The 13,979-nt window shown below is 59.7% G+C and overlaps 5 protein-coding genes across 5 annotated transcripts; 3 read left to right on the top strand and 2 right to left on the bottom strand.

Annotated features, from left to right (window-relative positions):
* Nucleotides 1-1,858: 1,858 nt before the first annotated feature.
* On the top strand, nt 1,859-2,985 carry DICSQDRAFT_102620 (alpha/beta-hydrolase; the record flags this gene model as incomplete). The annotated part of the gene is made up of 4 exons (XM_007363879.1): nt 1,859-2,235; nt 2,315-2,492; nt 2,577-2,869; nt 2,922-2,985. 4 exons carry the CDS (start codon nt 1,862-1,864, stop codon nt 2,983-2,985), a joined length of 909 nt encoding a protein of 302 aa, XP_007363941.1.
* A 932-nt stretch (nt 2,986-3,917) lies between these two features.
* DICSQDRAFT_153918 (kinase-like protein) lies at nt 3,918-6,896 on the top strand. Its single transcript, XM_007363878.1, has 4 exons — nt 3,918-4,469; nt 4,520-5,752; nt 5,833-6,014; nt 6,077-6,896. The coding sequence occupies exons 1-4, from the start codon at nt 4,316-4,318 to the stop codon at nt 6,149-6,151; spliced, it is 1,644 nt and encodes a 547-aa protein (XP_007363940.1). The 5' UTR covers nt 3,918-4,315; the 3' UTR covers nt 6,152-6,896.
* Nucleotides 6,897-7,462: 566 nt separating this feature from the next.
* Nucleotides 7,463-9,829, bottom strand: DICSQDRAFT_102616 (uncharacterized protein). Its single transcript, XM_007363877.1, has 5 exons — nt 9,502-9,829; nt 9,407-9,441; nt 9,027-9,210; nt 8,685-8,782; nt 7,463-8,618 (listed from the first exon to the last, which is right to left on the bottom strand). The coding sequence occupies exons 1-5, from the start codon at nt 9,764-9,766 to the stop codon at nt 8,040-8,042; spliced, it is 1,161 nt and encodes a 386-aa protein (XP_007363939.1). The 5' UTR covers nt 9,767-9,829; the 3' UTR covers nt 7,463-8,039.
* Nucleotides 9,830-11,504: 1,675 nt separating this feature from the next.
* On the bottom strand, nt 11,505-12,418 carry DICSQDRAFT_102613 (uncharacterized protein; the record flags this gene model as incomplete). The annotated part of the gene is made up of 2 exons (XM_007363876.1): nt 12,304-12,418; nt 11,505-12,216 (listed from the first exon to the last, which is right to left on the bottom strand). Exons 1-2 carry the CDS (start codon nt 12,393-12,395, stop codon nt 11,505-11,507), a joined length of 804 nt encoding a protein of 267 aa, XP_007363938.1. The 5' UTR covers nt 12,396-12,418.
* Nucleotides 12,419-13,509: 1,091 nt separating this feature from the next.
* On the top strand, nt 13,510-13,931 carry DICSQDRAFT_168268 (uncharacterized protein; the record flags this gene model as incomplete). Its single annotated transcript, XM_007363875.1, has 1 exon — nt 13,510-13,931. A coding segment is annotated over one exon (422 nt), but the record flags the coding sequence as incomplete, so codon positions are not given.
* Between the last annotated feature and the right edge of the window lie 48 nt (nt 13,932-13,979).

Genomic DNA, 13,979 nt, shown 5'->3' with positions numbered 1-13,979 from the left:
CTCAGTTGCTCGCGCGCCTATTGGGCGCCTGCCTAGCTGCATTCAAGGTCAGCTCAAGCGTCTGCAGTACAGCGAGCAGAGACACGCAGGCAGCAGGTGCAACACGACCGCATGATGCCCCTGAGCTGGGACTAGAGAGCGACGCGAGGATTTGACGATTCAGAAGCTATAAAGTTGCTTGTCTCGAGATATGGAGTCGCCTCACAAGGTTTGAGTCCAGTTGCAGCGGCACCCTCACCTGAACCATATATATGTCGTGCTGATTCTGTTTCCGACTTGGGCGCATTGTGTATAATAAGTCAAGGTCAACGAGTTTATAAGCTCTCCCGACGTCACCATTCACTTGCTGGGCTGATTTCCCGGGCCTAACAAACCTAGCATGAGACGATCTTTTCGATCTCTTTGCGCCCGCTGCCTGCGTGTCTCTGCCGCTCGCTGTACTGCAGACGCTTGAGCTGACCTTGAATGCAGCTAGGCAGGCGCCCAATAGGCGCGCGAGCAACTGAGCGACCGACAAGAATTGAGCACCCCTAGGGAGTCCCAAGTCAGGCGCGGTCTTGCGCTTGCATCCGGAGCCGCGCCACCGGTCATCGGGCGTCTACATTTCTATAAGAAGCAGGATATTGCATCTGGCTCATTTCTCGGCGTCAGCTTGTTCAAGTACCATTACCTCCCCTTCCCCATGAAACGCTGCATACACCTATATGGCAATCCTCTCGTGACGTCTTGAATGCTCCGAGTGACTCACGGCTTCTCAGTTATGAGATTACTCGAAACTTGCGGCGACAACCCTAGGACGCCTGCACATGTCCGCAATTGCGGGATCAGCACGATGGCTGCCGCTCCCCTAGTCAAGCCGCTCGTTGTCGATAGCGGCGTTGAGGTATTCTGCAGAGAGACGCTGTCCCAGCACCAACCCACATCTCCTGACTCTCCTCCATGGCTTCTCTTCTTCGTACTAGTACCGCAACCTCATGCTCATACGCGCTTCTCATCGGACCATTGCTCCTGACAGCCCGGGCTTTGGTTCGCAGATTTGGTCTGGCACGACACTATCGCTACACTTTCGAGCTCCTGATGGACGCGATCTCTCATCCAACCCGATGGACTCGGGATCCATCGGTTTTCTGTGTATGCTTCCATTACGGTGCTCCCATCGGCGTAATGGCAGCGGCTTTCTTAGTTCTATCGGCCTGGGAAATCTTGGAATCGGAGTCAGAGGAGACCAGTGTCTCGCGCTATAGCGTCTGGAAGAATTCAGGCAACCATCAGCGACAGTAGCAACGCATACTCTAAAGGATCCGGCCAGCCTTCGCAAGTGATCGCCAAGGCTGACTAGGACCCCTCGCCAGAGCACCCGCCGCCTGTATTACCTTTGGCAACGCCATGTCCCAAGTGCATTCATACACACTCTTTATCGTGATCGGGTGAATATCGCTCACCCGCAGGTTAGTTGTCCTAGTGCACCATCGGGCCACCCGACCCAGTCGCTATTAATCAGCTTCGGCGTCGTGACGCTGCCCGAGGGACCACCACTAATGCGCGCCTACACTTCCCGTTTCGGGTGTACCCATATTCAGCGTCGAGGAGGCTTACGAGACTTCTCGATTTCCAAGCACGCCGTTCGGACGCCGTTCAAATTGTCTGTCTCAGGAACATGCAAAGTCACGTATTGACGTACTCAACAAGTGAGCCTACTCGAGCGGCGACTCCTGAACCTTCATTCGTCATACAGCTCGATGAGTGGGTGATCGAGCAGGCCTATATATGAGAGCCAAGGAATTGGCTGCAATCCCACAACCACCAGCTCCGCCACCAATAGTCAAGCCAAGCGAACCACCCACAACCTCCCGCTCGGATCATGGCAGCCCCCACCCAAGTGAAGACCGTGACCGTCGACGGCGGCGTCGAGGTGTTCTATCGCGAGGCCGTCCCCGCCTCCGCCTCCGCCTCCGCCTCCGCCGCAGACCCCTCCGCGCTCCCCGTTGTGCTCCTCCTGCACGGTTTCCCCGCGTCCTCGTTCCAGTACCGCAACCTCATCCCGGTCCTCGCGGCGAGGTACCGCGTGCTCGCGCCCGACTTGCCCGGGTATGGGTTCACGGCGGTTCCCGCGGCGCGCGCGTACGAGTACACGTTCGCGGCGCTGGCGGACACGGTCGCCGCGTTCCTGGACGCGCTCGCGATAACGGAGTTCGCAGTGTACGTGTTCGACTACGGGGCGCCGACCGCGTTCAGGTGCGCCATCCACGCGACATGTTCTCACGTGTGGGACGAGGAGACCGGGACTGAGGTTTGATGTGCATGCGCCCTCTAGGCTTGCGCTCCAGCGCCCGAAGGCGATCAAGGCGATCGTGTCGCAGAACGGGAACGCGTACGAGGACGGGTTCGGGGAGGACTTCTGGGCCCCTGTGAAGAAGGCGTGGGCGAACCCGTCGGAGGAGAACCTCGCGGCGCTCGAGAAGGTCACCAGCCTCGAGGTCACCAAGTGGCAGGTGAGCACCCCTCCCTCCTCTCTCCCCCCCAAGCGTCAGCACGAAAGAGACGAGCTCACCTCGACGACCGGGCCTTCTCTCTAGTACACTAACGGGGCTCCTGATCCGTCCGCCGTCCCCCCAGAGACGTACCACTTGGACTACTACCTGATGACGCGCCCGGGGAACGCGGCGATCCAGCTCAAGCTCCTCCTGGACTACGGGACGAACGTGCGGCTGTATCCGAAGTCCCACAAGTACTTCCGGGAGCACCAGCCGCCGGTGCTGGCGGTATGGGGCAAGAACGACGCGATTTTCGTGCCGCCGGGGGCGGAGGCGTTCAAGAGGGACAACCCGAACGCGACGGTGAAGTTGGTGGATGCGGGGCATTTCGCGTTGTGAGTGTGTTAGGAGTTCGCGCGGTTTTTGTACTTACTGATTTGGACACAGGGAAAGTGCACTGGAAGAGATTGGTGAGGAGATCTTGAAGTTGTTCGATAAGCATGGGATCTAGGGGGTTAGAAGGAAATGAGTAGACGCGTACATATGTGATTGTGGTCTTGCTGCAATGCTCAAGAATCATTTACCGGGTGGAAGTCTGCGTGAGGTTGAAGGGAGGTTGCGCTGAAAGATGTGACAAGGATGCGACAGAGCGCGCGGTCTTGGCGCGAGAGGACGCGTCGAGTGGCCGCGGGCACATGACCGCGAGTGCCTCGTGTGGTGCATGAGTTCAACTGGTGGCGGGCGTCTGCAAAGTCCAACAAAGGTCGCGTCTGCTCGCTGCCCTTCCGTCTCCCGCCGCCCGCCCTCGACCTTCCCAGACGTCCTCTTCCCCGGCCCACCCCCTTAAACTTCCTCTTTATCCACCGCCCTAGGGCCCCCGCAAGAACAATCTCCACCGGTTCGTTTCCTTGCATACTCGACGTTGTTCACCGCGTGATTGTCCAATAATTACATAGATTCCCGACGCATACATCCACCACGCGTCCTTTTAGACAATAGGTTCGTCTTATCCCACTCATCGTACGTACTACTCGCTTCCCATCGCTCGGTGGCCAGAGCTGATGTCTACTCTCTTGCAGCACTCGTCGACCTAGAACGCTGACTCTCATCTCCGCATGTTCACTAGCTCTTACACACTCGTCGAGGGTCATGCCTCGTCACCCGGTACGCCTTCTCACTCTCCCCCTCCCTCGCGCGATGGCCCCCAAAAGGTCCAAGTCTCCCCCGCCAACTCGGACGACTCGTCCATCGCCTGCGACCTGTCCGACCTCTCGTTCAACTACGAGCGCAATTCCCGCGGCGAGATCGTCCGCGTCTCCAAGGGTTCCTCCAAGGCATCCTCCACCCCTCCAACGCCCTCCGACTCCCCGCCCAAGGCGCCCTCCCCCATTCTCGGCGGCCCGGCTGCGACCTACTCCCGTCCCCCTCCGTTGGCCCGCTCAGAGTCCCTCCCGCAAGAGTCGCTCTACCAGCCACGACAATTCCAGCGTGCTACCTCCGGCCCCCAAGCTATCACTCCCGCAGGCACTTCACGCGGCTTCACCACCCTCGCCGCTACCAACGCCGCCACCGGCCGCAAGCTCGGGGGCCCCCGCCGCGTCCGCCTCGAGGACCTCCCCGAGGGCGACGTGCAGCCCAAACCGAACATCCAGACAGCCCCCTTCCCTTCGACAGCCACGGCGTTTGACGAGAAGGAGAACCAGCGGGCGCGCGCAATCCGCCCCGCGCGGTCTATCGGTAAGTCGCTAGGATTCGAGCGGATACCGGAGGTGCCGTCGGGGGAGGAGCCCCAGCCGATCCGGCCGCGACGGTCCGCGAGCCTGAGCGACGCACCACCGCCAATGGACCCGCTGCCGGAACGGCCGATGGCTGGTCACGTGAGGCCGGGGACGGCGCTGGGCGCGCGGCGGGTGACACTGGAGGAGAAGCTGAGGCAGGAGCGGGAGATCGCGCTCGAGGAGGGGTACGCTCGGCGCGAGGCAGAAGAGGCCGCAGGTGCGTATGACCTCTTGCCGACCACAGATGACGCTGACAATCTCTCGCAGCCCGCGCCGCGCAGGCACAGGGCGCGGGCCAGGGGTACGTCCCCGCGCCATCCCCGACACACGTCGCACGCCCGCACTTGCGGCACGAACGCAAGGACTCGGACACGATGCGCGGCGGGTCGGGCAGCCCGACGGCGGTCGAGCCGCCAAGGCACCGTCGGAGCCCGACAGCGCAGGACGCGCAGGCGCACAAGCAGGCGCATTGGGAGGAGGGCGAGCTCCAGCAGCCCCCGATACAGGCGACCAAGTCGGCGCCCGTCCCGCTCATGGCGGCGCCGAGCCAGTCGGGCGATCGCGGAGGGTCATCGCGGACGATCATCGTGAACAAGAAGGGGTACCAGCGCCTGGACCTGCTGGGCAAGGGCGGGTCGTCGCGGGTGTTCCGGGTGATGACGGGGAGCCACGAGATCTTCGCGCTGAAGCGGGTGGCACTGGACAAGGTGGACGCGGAGACGATGAGCGGGTATATGAACGAGATCGCGCTGCTGAAGCGGCTGGAGGGTAACCAGCGGATCATCCGGCTGCTGGACAGCGAGGTGAAGCAGGGCGGGGGCAGCTCGAAGGGAGCGCTGTTCCTCGTGATGGAGTGCGGGGAGATCGACCTGGCGAAGCTGCTGCAGGAGCAGCAGAAGGAGCCGATGGACCCGGTGTGGGTCGCGTACTACTGGAAGCAGATGCTGCAGGCGGTGCACGTCATCCACGAGGAGAAGATCGTGCACTCGGACCTGAAGCCGGCGAACTTTGTGCTGGTCAAGGGCCAGCTGAAGCTGATCGACTTTGGGATCGCCAACGCGATTGCGAACGACACGACGAACATCCAGCGCGACCACCAGATCGGGACGGTGAACTACATGTCGCCCGAGGCGATCGAGCTGCCCGAGGGCATGCGCCGCCTCAAGGTCGGCCGCCCGTCGGACGTGTGGTCGCTCGGGTGCATCCTCTACCAGATGGTGTACGGGCAGCCGCCGTTCCAGAACTTCAACGTGTACCAGAAGATGAAGGTGATCCCGGACGAGAGCCACGTGATCGAGTTCCCCGAGTACGCGGTGCCCGTCGCGCAGCGGCGCAAGGACGCGTCGGCGACGACAGGGACGGGGAGCCCCCCGCAGAAGCTGGAGCACCTGCGGGTGCGGGTGCCGCAGAGCATCATCAACACGATGAAGAGCTGCTTGGTGCGGAACCCGAAGGCGCGGGCGACGATCCCGGAGCTGCTGCAGCAGAACTGGCTCGAGCGTGAGTGTGCACGGGTCGCTTCGCGTCGTGTGGGTGCTGATTGTTTGCGTTTTTGTTTTTGTACCCTCTGGGCGTACTAGCCGAACCGTCGAGAGCGCCGAGCCCCAGCCCGCCGCCGCCGCAGTACCCCGAGTTGCAGCTGCGCGAGGACGAGACGATCATCAACCCACACTATATGCGGCAACTTCTTGAGTACGGGTTGAGGAGGGGGGCCGACGGGATTGATGGTTGGAACGAGGAACGTCTGGCGGCCGAGGCTGAGGTCAGTCTGCTCTCGTTCTAGATAAATGTTGAGCTTGTACTGAATGGCGGCGTGCGTTGCAGCGGCTCGTCAGCGAGTTGAAGCATATCAATCGAGACGCGGCGCTCTCCGCGGCGGCGAGTCGCCAGATGCTGTGAGGATGCATCCACATACACAGTATGATATGATTGTCTACCCGGCGCCGTCACCGCCACTCCTCTATTCTTGACGGCCGTCTCAATATCTGGCCCCATGGCTTGGGCCGTCATGCGCACTCGATCGACCGTGAGTCGCTAGTGGCCCTCGCGGCTACTTTGCTGCTGCATGCCACGAAGAGCGCCATTCGCCCGCCCCGCTACGGATGTGGTAGCGTGTGACGCACGTCGAAGACTTGTCCGTTCCCTTCCTACGTCGCATCTGTTTTTTATTATCTCGCTATGCTATGCTGCCCTTCGCTCAGCTGCTGTCCTCTGTCAGTCCCACTTTCCTCTACGTGCACTCTGCGTCGCACCGCACTGGCCACCTGCGCGGTCCTCCATCTGTCATCACATTCGTCGCCCCATCTCCTTCCTCCCTTCCATCCCTTCCCGTGTTCGATGCGCGCCTTAACCCCGCCTTGCAAATCTCCCGGGCATCGTCTTGCATCTGTTCGCTATGGAAACCGGACAAAGTAGCCTCGCTGTCTCACCTCGATACCGATACCGCGTCGGTGGCCGTACCGTCTGTCACGTAGCCGCCGCGCCCCTCATACTGTACCATCATTAGTACCCGCATCCAACCTCGCTGTTCTATATGCATCCAAGTACAACACGATACGCACGCACGTACGCTTACACATACACACATGCCGCCCGCCACCTGTATGATCGATCCGCTAGCATCATCTGAGTCTGTTTCTCGCCCAAAATCAATTCTTTTAACCGTCAAACGTCTCTTCTCCCTCGTGCGTTTTAGATCGTCTGTCTGTCTCCACCTAACTATCAAACTAATCATGCTCGCGTTGCTTGTTCGTCGCTGTTTCGTTGCTATCCGAATCAGGGCTGTCGGGTCGTTCGTTCCCGGACCCCTTTGTCGAGTCGCGGTGTTCGTGCATGTTTGCCAGTGCTGTCGAATGCTATCTATGGTTGTCTGTCTTCCTCGTCTCCCATCTCCAGGTCTTCTGGTTACGGCATGGTCAAAGGTGCGCCGTCGTTCCTAGGTAAGCCTGCGAGACAAGAGGTCGGCGGACGTCGGTCGTGCATCCACCATGCAGCGCTACGGAGAACGAACATATGTATGGGACGTGGCTCATCCAAGCAACTGTCAGCTACCTGGACCGATGCACCTGATGAAACACTATCTCTGCGGCCGAGCTACGAAAAGGAGGCGGCATCTCGCCCCGTCAGGGAGTGGGATCCGAGGAATGCGAAGCGGGGAAGGCAGGGCAACACGGATTTCCGGAAACACATTCCGTCTTGCCTTCCGTGTCCTGTTGACTTGACCCGCAGGCTCGCAGGATCAGCTTCTTCTATATGTATAAGGATATATTACACCGCCGAGTGGTACTACAGACAGACACTTAGCAAGCACGCACAGAAAGAGGGCACTAGCCAGTCACTCGCGTCCCCGCGCCACGCAACGGGGGGTAGGAACCAAAAATAACAGAGCTCTTAGAGATAGCGGTACGGAAACGGACGTAGGTAGAAAGCTTCAGGCCGCAGGTCTCGTAGCACGTACATAGCAAGGCACAAAGACAGTCAACACGGGCGTATATTGCAGCAACGGAGCAGGGCGTAACGAAGGGCGGCAACGGTCGACGGCGGCGCTGACGTGGACATCGGTGGCGAGGGACGAGCGACATGACCAAGAAATAAATAGAGCAGCGGGGCGCAGAGACGATCGTCAGCGACGACAACGCTCATGTGCACTTTGCATCGTCCCCTCCTTTTGCGGCCCCAAGGATTCCTTCCATCCATCCTCCATCATCTATATCCCGGATATAAGCTTACGGAGACAGAGGAACGCAGTAGCCCATAGAGATAGAAAGAGCAGCAACAGACGCAGCGCTCAGTTCTTCTCCTTCTCGAACGTGATGTCGTTCTCTGTCTCGACGGTGACCTGGACGCCGGTATGGTTGATGGGCGAGTCCGTGGGGTAGATCTCCGTGACCTTCTGGTCGCGCCCGCCCACGGAGCTCTTGCCGTCCCAGTCGGCGCCGACCTTGTCCGCATGGTCGAGCGGCACGGCGTACGCGGGCTCCGTGGGCCCCCGGAGCGACAGGACGGGGTTGACCGGCGGCTGGCCGGCGGGGCGGCTCGCGGAGATGACGTGCGTCGTGTTGCCGGAGCGGCTAGGGTTGCTCGTGGACGAGACGGCGAACGAGCCGCCGTTGGCGAGCGAGCCTCGGACGGCGAGGATGATGCGCATGGTCATCGACGCGGTCAGGACGGCGGCCATCGAGGTGACGATGGTGCGGATGGGGTCGTCGGGGCCCGTGGGCTTGATGATGAACCAGAAGAGCATGTTGACCATGTTGACGATCCAGATCGCGCCGTACAGGTTCAGGCCGTCGCGGAGCATGAGCTTCCAGTACGAGAGAGGCTTGATCTTGAGCGAGCGGAGAGAGCGCTGCACTGCGAGGGCGAACTGAGAAACGAGAAGCAGCACGTCAGTTTGAGTTCATGATACGCCGAAGGTGTGTGATGAACGCACCGAGGCGGTGTACGTGAGGGTTGCAGATAGCCAGTAAATGCCGACCCAATTAGCCTTGGGCTCTGCGATGCAGCCTTGGCCTTCAAGAAGTGGTGTTGCTGCAGTAGATACGACGTCAGCATGGATGGTTCAAGTGAAAAACTTGACTGCAACTCAGGGAGACGGAGCTCAGCTCCCACGTTGAAATAGAAACCATCATGAGAAGCAAGCGAAGCACAAGAAGACCGATCCAAGCATATGCCAAAAATGGGCTATCCAAGCCGAATGACCCGGCGTGTCCAACGAGCATACTTGGATAGGAACCGAACAGCGGAATCTCTCAACATATGAATGGACACTTACACCGGTAGAATCCGCAACAGATGGCGGTGATGACAACTTGGAACGCGAGCAGACCACCCATGCTGTAGAGGATATTCCTGTTCTTCTCGTAGATAGCGTGAATGCGGATGACATGAACGATGGAGCAGGCGGCGAGAAGGATGGCCGTGCAGATAGGCTCGAAGAGGAAGAAGTGAGAGCATTGCTGGAATGAGTTTGATTAGCCCTGTCGTTCCATTTAGGATAAGTCCCCAGAGATTGCGTTCCACCCACGCGCCAGAGAAGCGCCGTGGGATGTGCTCATCCGCCGAGCAGATCGGTGTCATTACCCAAGACCCCCGCTCAGATAGCTGAGCGGGAACTTGACCGCACTCCGAAAGGTGGGGAGTTGATGGACTCACTGCTTGCGACCACTTGGTGTCAAAGAATGCAACGCCTGGTGTCAACGATCTAGTGAGCGAAATGCGAAGGGACGGTAGCGCGTAAGGTTACTCACCAACGATAGTGAACTCCACCGGCATGAAGAGACGGAGGAAATGGAAGAGGATCTTCAATGGAGGCCATTCCTTGGTGCGGAGGAGTCGCCATGTGCGGGGAGACAACACGAGCGTGTCCCATGCGGCGACGGTCAGCGTACATACGAAGAAGTACTTCTGGGCGGAGAGGTGAGGAGGGAGGTTAAGGTAGGGCGGAAGGATGTCGGAAAGGTCGGGGACGCCAGAGTCGGTGGAGTTGCCCGAGTCGGTGGAGTTGTCGGACATGGCGGCGGTCTACCTGAGAGCCGGACGAGCAACGACGAGGAGGGGGGCAGATGAAGAGGAGGAGAGAAGAGAGGGAAAGGGTGGCGGTGTGGGAGGAGGCGACGGGAGCCGTAGTACTAGTATACCACGCTGGGCGCCCGATGGGGATCTGGCCGCGCTCGCTACTGGCGCCCGCACGCCTCCGTCCAAGCAGACAGCGAACACAGCAACTAACACATCCACGCCAACTTCCATCCTCTTCCCTGATATCCCTCCTGTGCATCGTTTCCTTGTCTCCTCCCCCTCCTATCTTCCCGTCGCTACGCTACACTCTCACCACTCGATCTCATTTCCTGACGACATACCACAAACCAGTATGCACATTGGCTTCCACTCTGACAGCAGAAAGTATCTTCCTTCACTGGTGTGGCTCTGCATAGCCCCTACCTTGTTTCGCACGAGACGTTATTCGCAGTGCTCATTCGAGCTGATCCTCCACCATATCAACAAACTTTCTCTGACTGCGGCACCTCGGCCATCCCCCGAGTCCTCTGTTTCATCCCCTTCGTTCCCCCGGCCAGCGCATCGTAGACACCGACGAAACGTACCGTGATCAGAAGCCCCGGGGTCGTCGGGCGTTTACGCACATCTCCCTCTCGTCCGTGAGTGCCTGACTCCATCTTCGGAATACGGACACAGGCGGACACCCACACCCCCCTTCCTGCGCATACAGCAGCGATCTGTGGGAGCAGATTACGCCAGCTCTTGACCACTACGAAGCTCCTTCAGGCCAGATTGTGGTGTGTCAGGCCATAGACACCATCTCATGCCTTATCCGCGCGCACAGCACCTCCAGATTTAGGATTGTTCGTGTCATTCGTACGACATCTCGTCCGTGCCTGAGGAGCGTTCATAGAACGTACTCGATTCACGCGTACAGGCATCCTATGTGGACAGCACGCTACGTCAGGCGCACCCGGCGTCCCTGAACGAGGATAGACCGGTGATGGCACAGGTTTGGGTTGGGACCGGTGGGTGGACGTAGCGGCGCCGCACGCTGTGCTCGCCTTGTCCTCCGGGCGAGCCGCCGCTCTATCGAAAATCTGAAAACTGAGACGCACGAGGCCGTACATCAGAGAACAGATCGCATACGCTTCACAAATTGGGAGGGGGTGGCCAACGTACCTCATGAGGTTCAGCGGGGACCTCAGGACCTGTTCGATGAGATTGGACTCAGCGTCGCATTTCACTCTGCCTACTGCATACGCAAATTGGGATCAGCGTGTTGTTGAGGGAGGACCGCAGTTAAACTATCGCGACCCTTGACTACGCCCACGCACCTGGCGTGCATAATAACATCACAGCCTGCCAGCAACTGCGGTATAGGCGATCTTCCTCTGAGAGCACCCCCTGGCTTGTGCCAATCTAACAAACGTGACGCAACCGTGTACGACTTAGCAGGGTGTCGACGCCGCGGTCTGGAGGTCAATGTTCGGTTCCGTTCCCACCTGAGCGCCACAAGCGTGGCAGTCGAGGTATCTCGCGCGCATGGCTGATGTCAGGCCCAGTTCGGACCGCCCGATCGTACAAGGCGTGAGTACAATCTTGCATGAGCAGGGCAGTTCCACCTGCGCTTTAATTGCTTCTTTGGTATGTGTCCCATATGTACTGGTGGACGCCGTTAAGATCTAACGAGCACCGAGCGGTAGCTTCGCAGCCAAACTACTGTGTAGTACCGTGTCCTATTCCATATCCACACTCAGAGCTCGACGACCGACCCTTCGTCGACCGCCTCGTACTTCTCAAACGCCTCCGTGAACCGCTTCCACCGGCCCCCGTCCCACGTGAGGATATCCCGCCACTCCTCGCTCTCGTCCCCAAGTACGGTGCGCAAGCACCTGAGTGCCCCGGCAACGACGAGATCCGCAAAGATGATCTTCTCCTCCTCTCCGGCGAAGAACAGCGTCTCCTTCCCGTCCGCCTCGAGCCACGTCGCGAACGTGTGGAAGATGCCCTTCAGCCCCTCCCAGTGCTCCCTGCGCTTCTCGCTCCCCTTCGGCGCGAACTCGGAGAACTTGCCCAGCACGGCCTCGCGCGTCGCCCGGAAGTACGCCGCGCTCGGCGCGTTCATCACCGCGTGCGACGCGGGCAGCCCGATCGAGACGAAGTGCCCGCCCGCGAAGAACGTCGCCAGGAAGGCCGCCTGGAACGCGGCGTGCAGCGCGGCGGTCCCGTGCGGGAACAGGCGCGGGGTGTCCGGGTACGTCTCGTCGAGGTAGCGCGCGATCGCGGCGGAGTCGGCGACGGGCATACGCGTGTTCGGGTCGTAGATGACGGGGAGCGTGTAGAGGGGCGAGCCGTCGGGGAGCCTCTCGGCGGCGGGCGCGCCGATCTTGAGGCAGAGGGGCTTGATGTCCGGGTACTCGACCCAGACGGTCTTGTACGGGAGTCCTTTGATGTTCAAGGTGTATCTGGAAGAGCAGAGGTCGGTCAGGTCGCGGAGCGCGATGGGCAGGAGGATGGTGACGATGTCATGGCCTTTTCGGCTGTGCGCGTACCTCGTCTTCCAGGTGTTGAGGTTCCACGCCTTATTGTGAATTCCTTCTCCGAGCTTGCGCGGGAGGTCGTAGAATATGATCGGCTCCGGCATGTTTGTGCGAACTGGGGACGCGATGGCGTTTGTCTACCTTCAAACTGCGTTTGCGTTGCTTATATCTGTGTACGCACAGATCGGTCCGTCATCGCGGCTACACGATAAGCTTATAGACGATAGTCTCAGTAAGGTCGTATGTAATCGACATCACGACCACATCGATCAGTACAATGCTGACTGAGGTTCGGATTGAAGACAAGATAGAATGTCCGCAGCTTAAGTAACAGGAGCACGGTCTTACAGACTTCGCTCGCATATATTATGAGCTCTAAGGACGTGCGCCAGAAGTACCCTACTCAGTCTTCTCGTGATCTCGCACATAAATTTCGCTGCCTAGAGCTCGAAGTACCACAGAGCGGGCGGGCTGGGCTTGACCGCAAGATTGCATGGGAAGTCGGTACGGTGGCTTGGGCAGCGGCGCCGCGTTTAACGTTCCTGCTATCCTAGGAGGCGTCAGCCTGGTGCATCAGGGTACTGGGGCGTTCATTCTGGTAGCGCGACTAAGCCTGGAATGCGGGGATCTCAGCACGGATAAATGCACTGGGTCTGAGGAGGCTTACTACGAGGCGAGAGGAAAGAGAAAACAGCTGAGAAAGACTTGATCCTCCGGCTCCTCCCTGCGCGTGCTAGCGCCCACGGCAAGCGTCACTGCAACTCCGCACTGCAACTTGGGTGCCGAACGTTCGATCCTTGGCAGCCGTCGCACGTCGATCGCGCCCGCAAGTCGTCGCGGGCATCAAGTCCTGCTGTAAGATCAACACACACGTGGTCACGGCGAACTACACCACATGCCACAGCAAACCAACTGCGAGTGAAACTTTCACTCCAGCTACTGGGAGTCAAAGATTCACTTGCATCTGTTAGAATGAGAGAAAACAGCATAGATGAGGGCCCAGCGGCACCTCAGAACTCAGACACAGACAGGGGATTTGGGCTCAAACCGAAGGCTTTGTAGCGACAGACTAGGGATTGTACAGTGACGTGGCTACGGCCGGGCGTCGTACTGCTAACAATTCATTCAACACCTTCGACTCGTACCACCACCATCCCCAATAAGCGCCCACTTCCCATCCCCTCTCGTGAGTCCTTTCCTCATCGTCCTCTACTAACAATGGCATCCACAGTCTCCTCTACTGGCCAAGCTGCCTCAAAGAAAACCCCTGCCGTCGACCCGGCTCCCCATATGTCTCCCTCCAGCTCTACTAGTTCCGATGTATCTATGGCCCGCTCCATCTCGCCCCTCCCCACCCTCAACGTCCCCAGCGACACTCAAATCTCCGCTACGCCCGCCGGCCTCTACACGCAGCCCGACGGCCCTGGCCTTTCCACCCAGGCCCGCCTCCACAATGCGGAGGCATCTGCACTCGCCTTCAACCTTGCGGCCGAGGCCGCGCTTCTGCCTCATGGCCCCCTCCCCTCTGCCTCGCCTGCCCCGCCTGTCTCCGGACTCGGCGAACTGGACCGGTACTTCCGGTCCCTCAGTGCCCATTTCACTCCCCTCTCTCAGCCCGCTCCGGACTCCCCGCTCCCGGCGTCTGTCCCGTCTTTCCGGCACCCCGCCATCCTCAGCGCTCGCTTCCT

This window comes from Dichomitus squalens, assembly GCF_000275845.1.
Source record: "Dichomitus squalens LYAD-421 SS1 unplaced genomic scaffold DICSQscaffold_7, whole genome shotgun sequence".
NCBI lineage: Eukaryota > Fungi > Basidiomycota > Agaricomycetes > Polyporales > Polyporaceae > Dichomitus > Dichomitus squalens.
The sequence above is the reverse complement of the archived record's forward strand: the minus strand, read 5'-3'. Positions and strand labels throughout refer to the sequence as shown.

Coding starts and splice junctions, on each gene's coding strand:
- DICSQDRAFT_102616 (XM_007363877.1), bottom strand. CDS start 9,766: ATGTCCGACAACTCCACCGACTCGGGCAACTCCACCGACTCTGGCGTC. Junction 8,783..9,026: donor CTGTTGCGGATTCTACCGGT/GTAAGTGTCCAT, acceptor TATCTACTGCAG/CAACACCACTTCTTGAAGGC. Junction 8,619..8,684: donor CCCTCACGTACACCGCCTCG/GTGCGTTCATCA, acceptor CTCGTTTCTCAG/TTCGCCCTCGCAGTGCAGCG.
- DICSQDRAFT_153918 (XM_007363878.1), top strand. CDS start 4,316: ATGGACCCGCTGCCGGAACGGCCGATGGCTGGTCACGTGAGGCCGGGG. Junction 5,753..5,832: donor GCAGCAGAACTGGCTCGAGC/GTGAGTGTGCAC, acceptor TGGGCGTACTAG/CCGAACCGTCGAGAGCGCCG. Junction 6,015..6,076: donor GTCTGGCGGCCGAGGCTGAG/GTCAGTCTGCTC, acceptor CGTGCGTTGCAG/CGGCTCGTCAGCGAGTTGAA.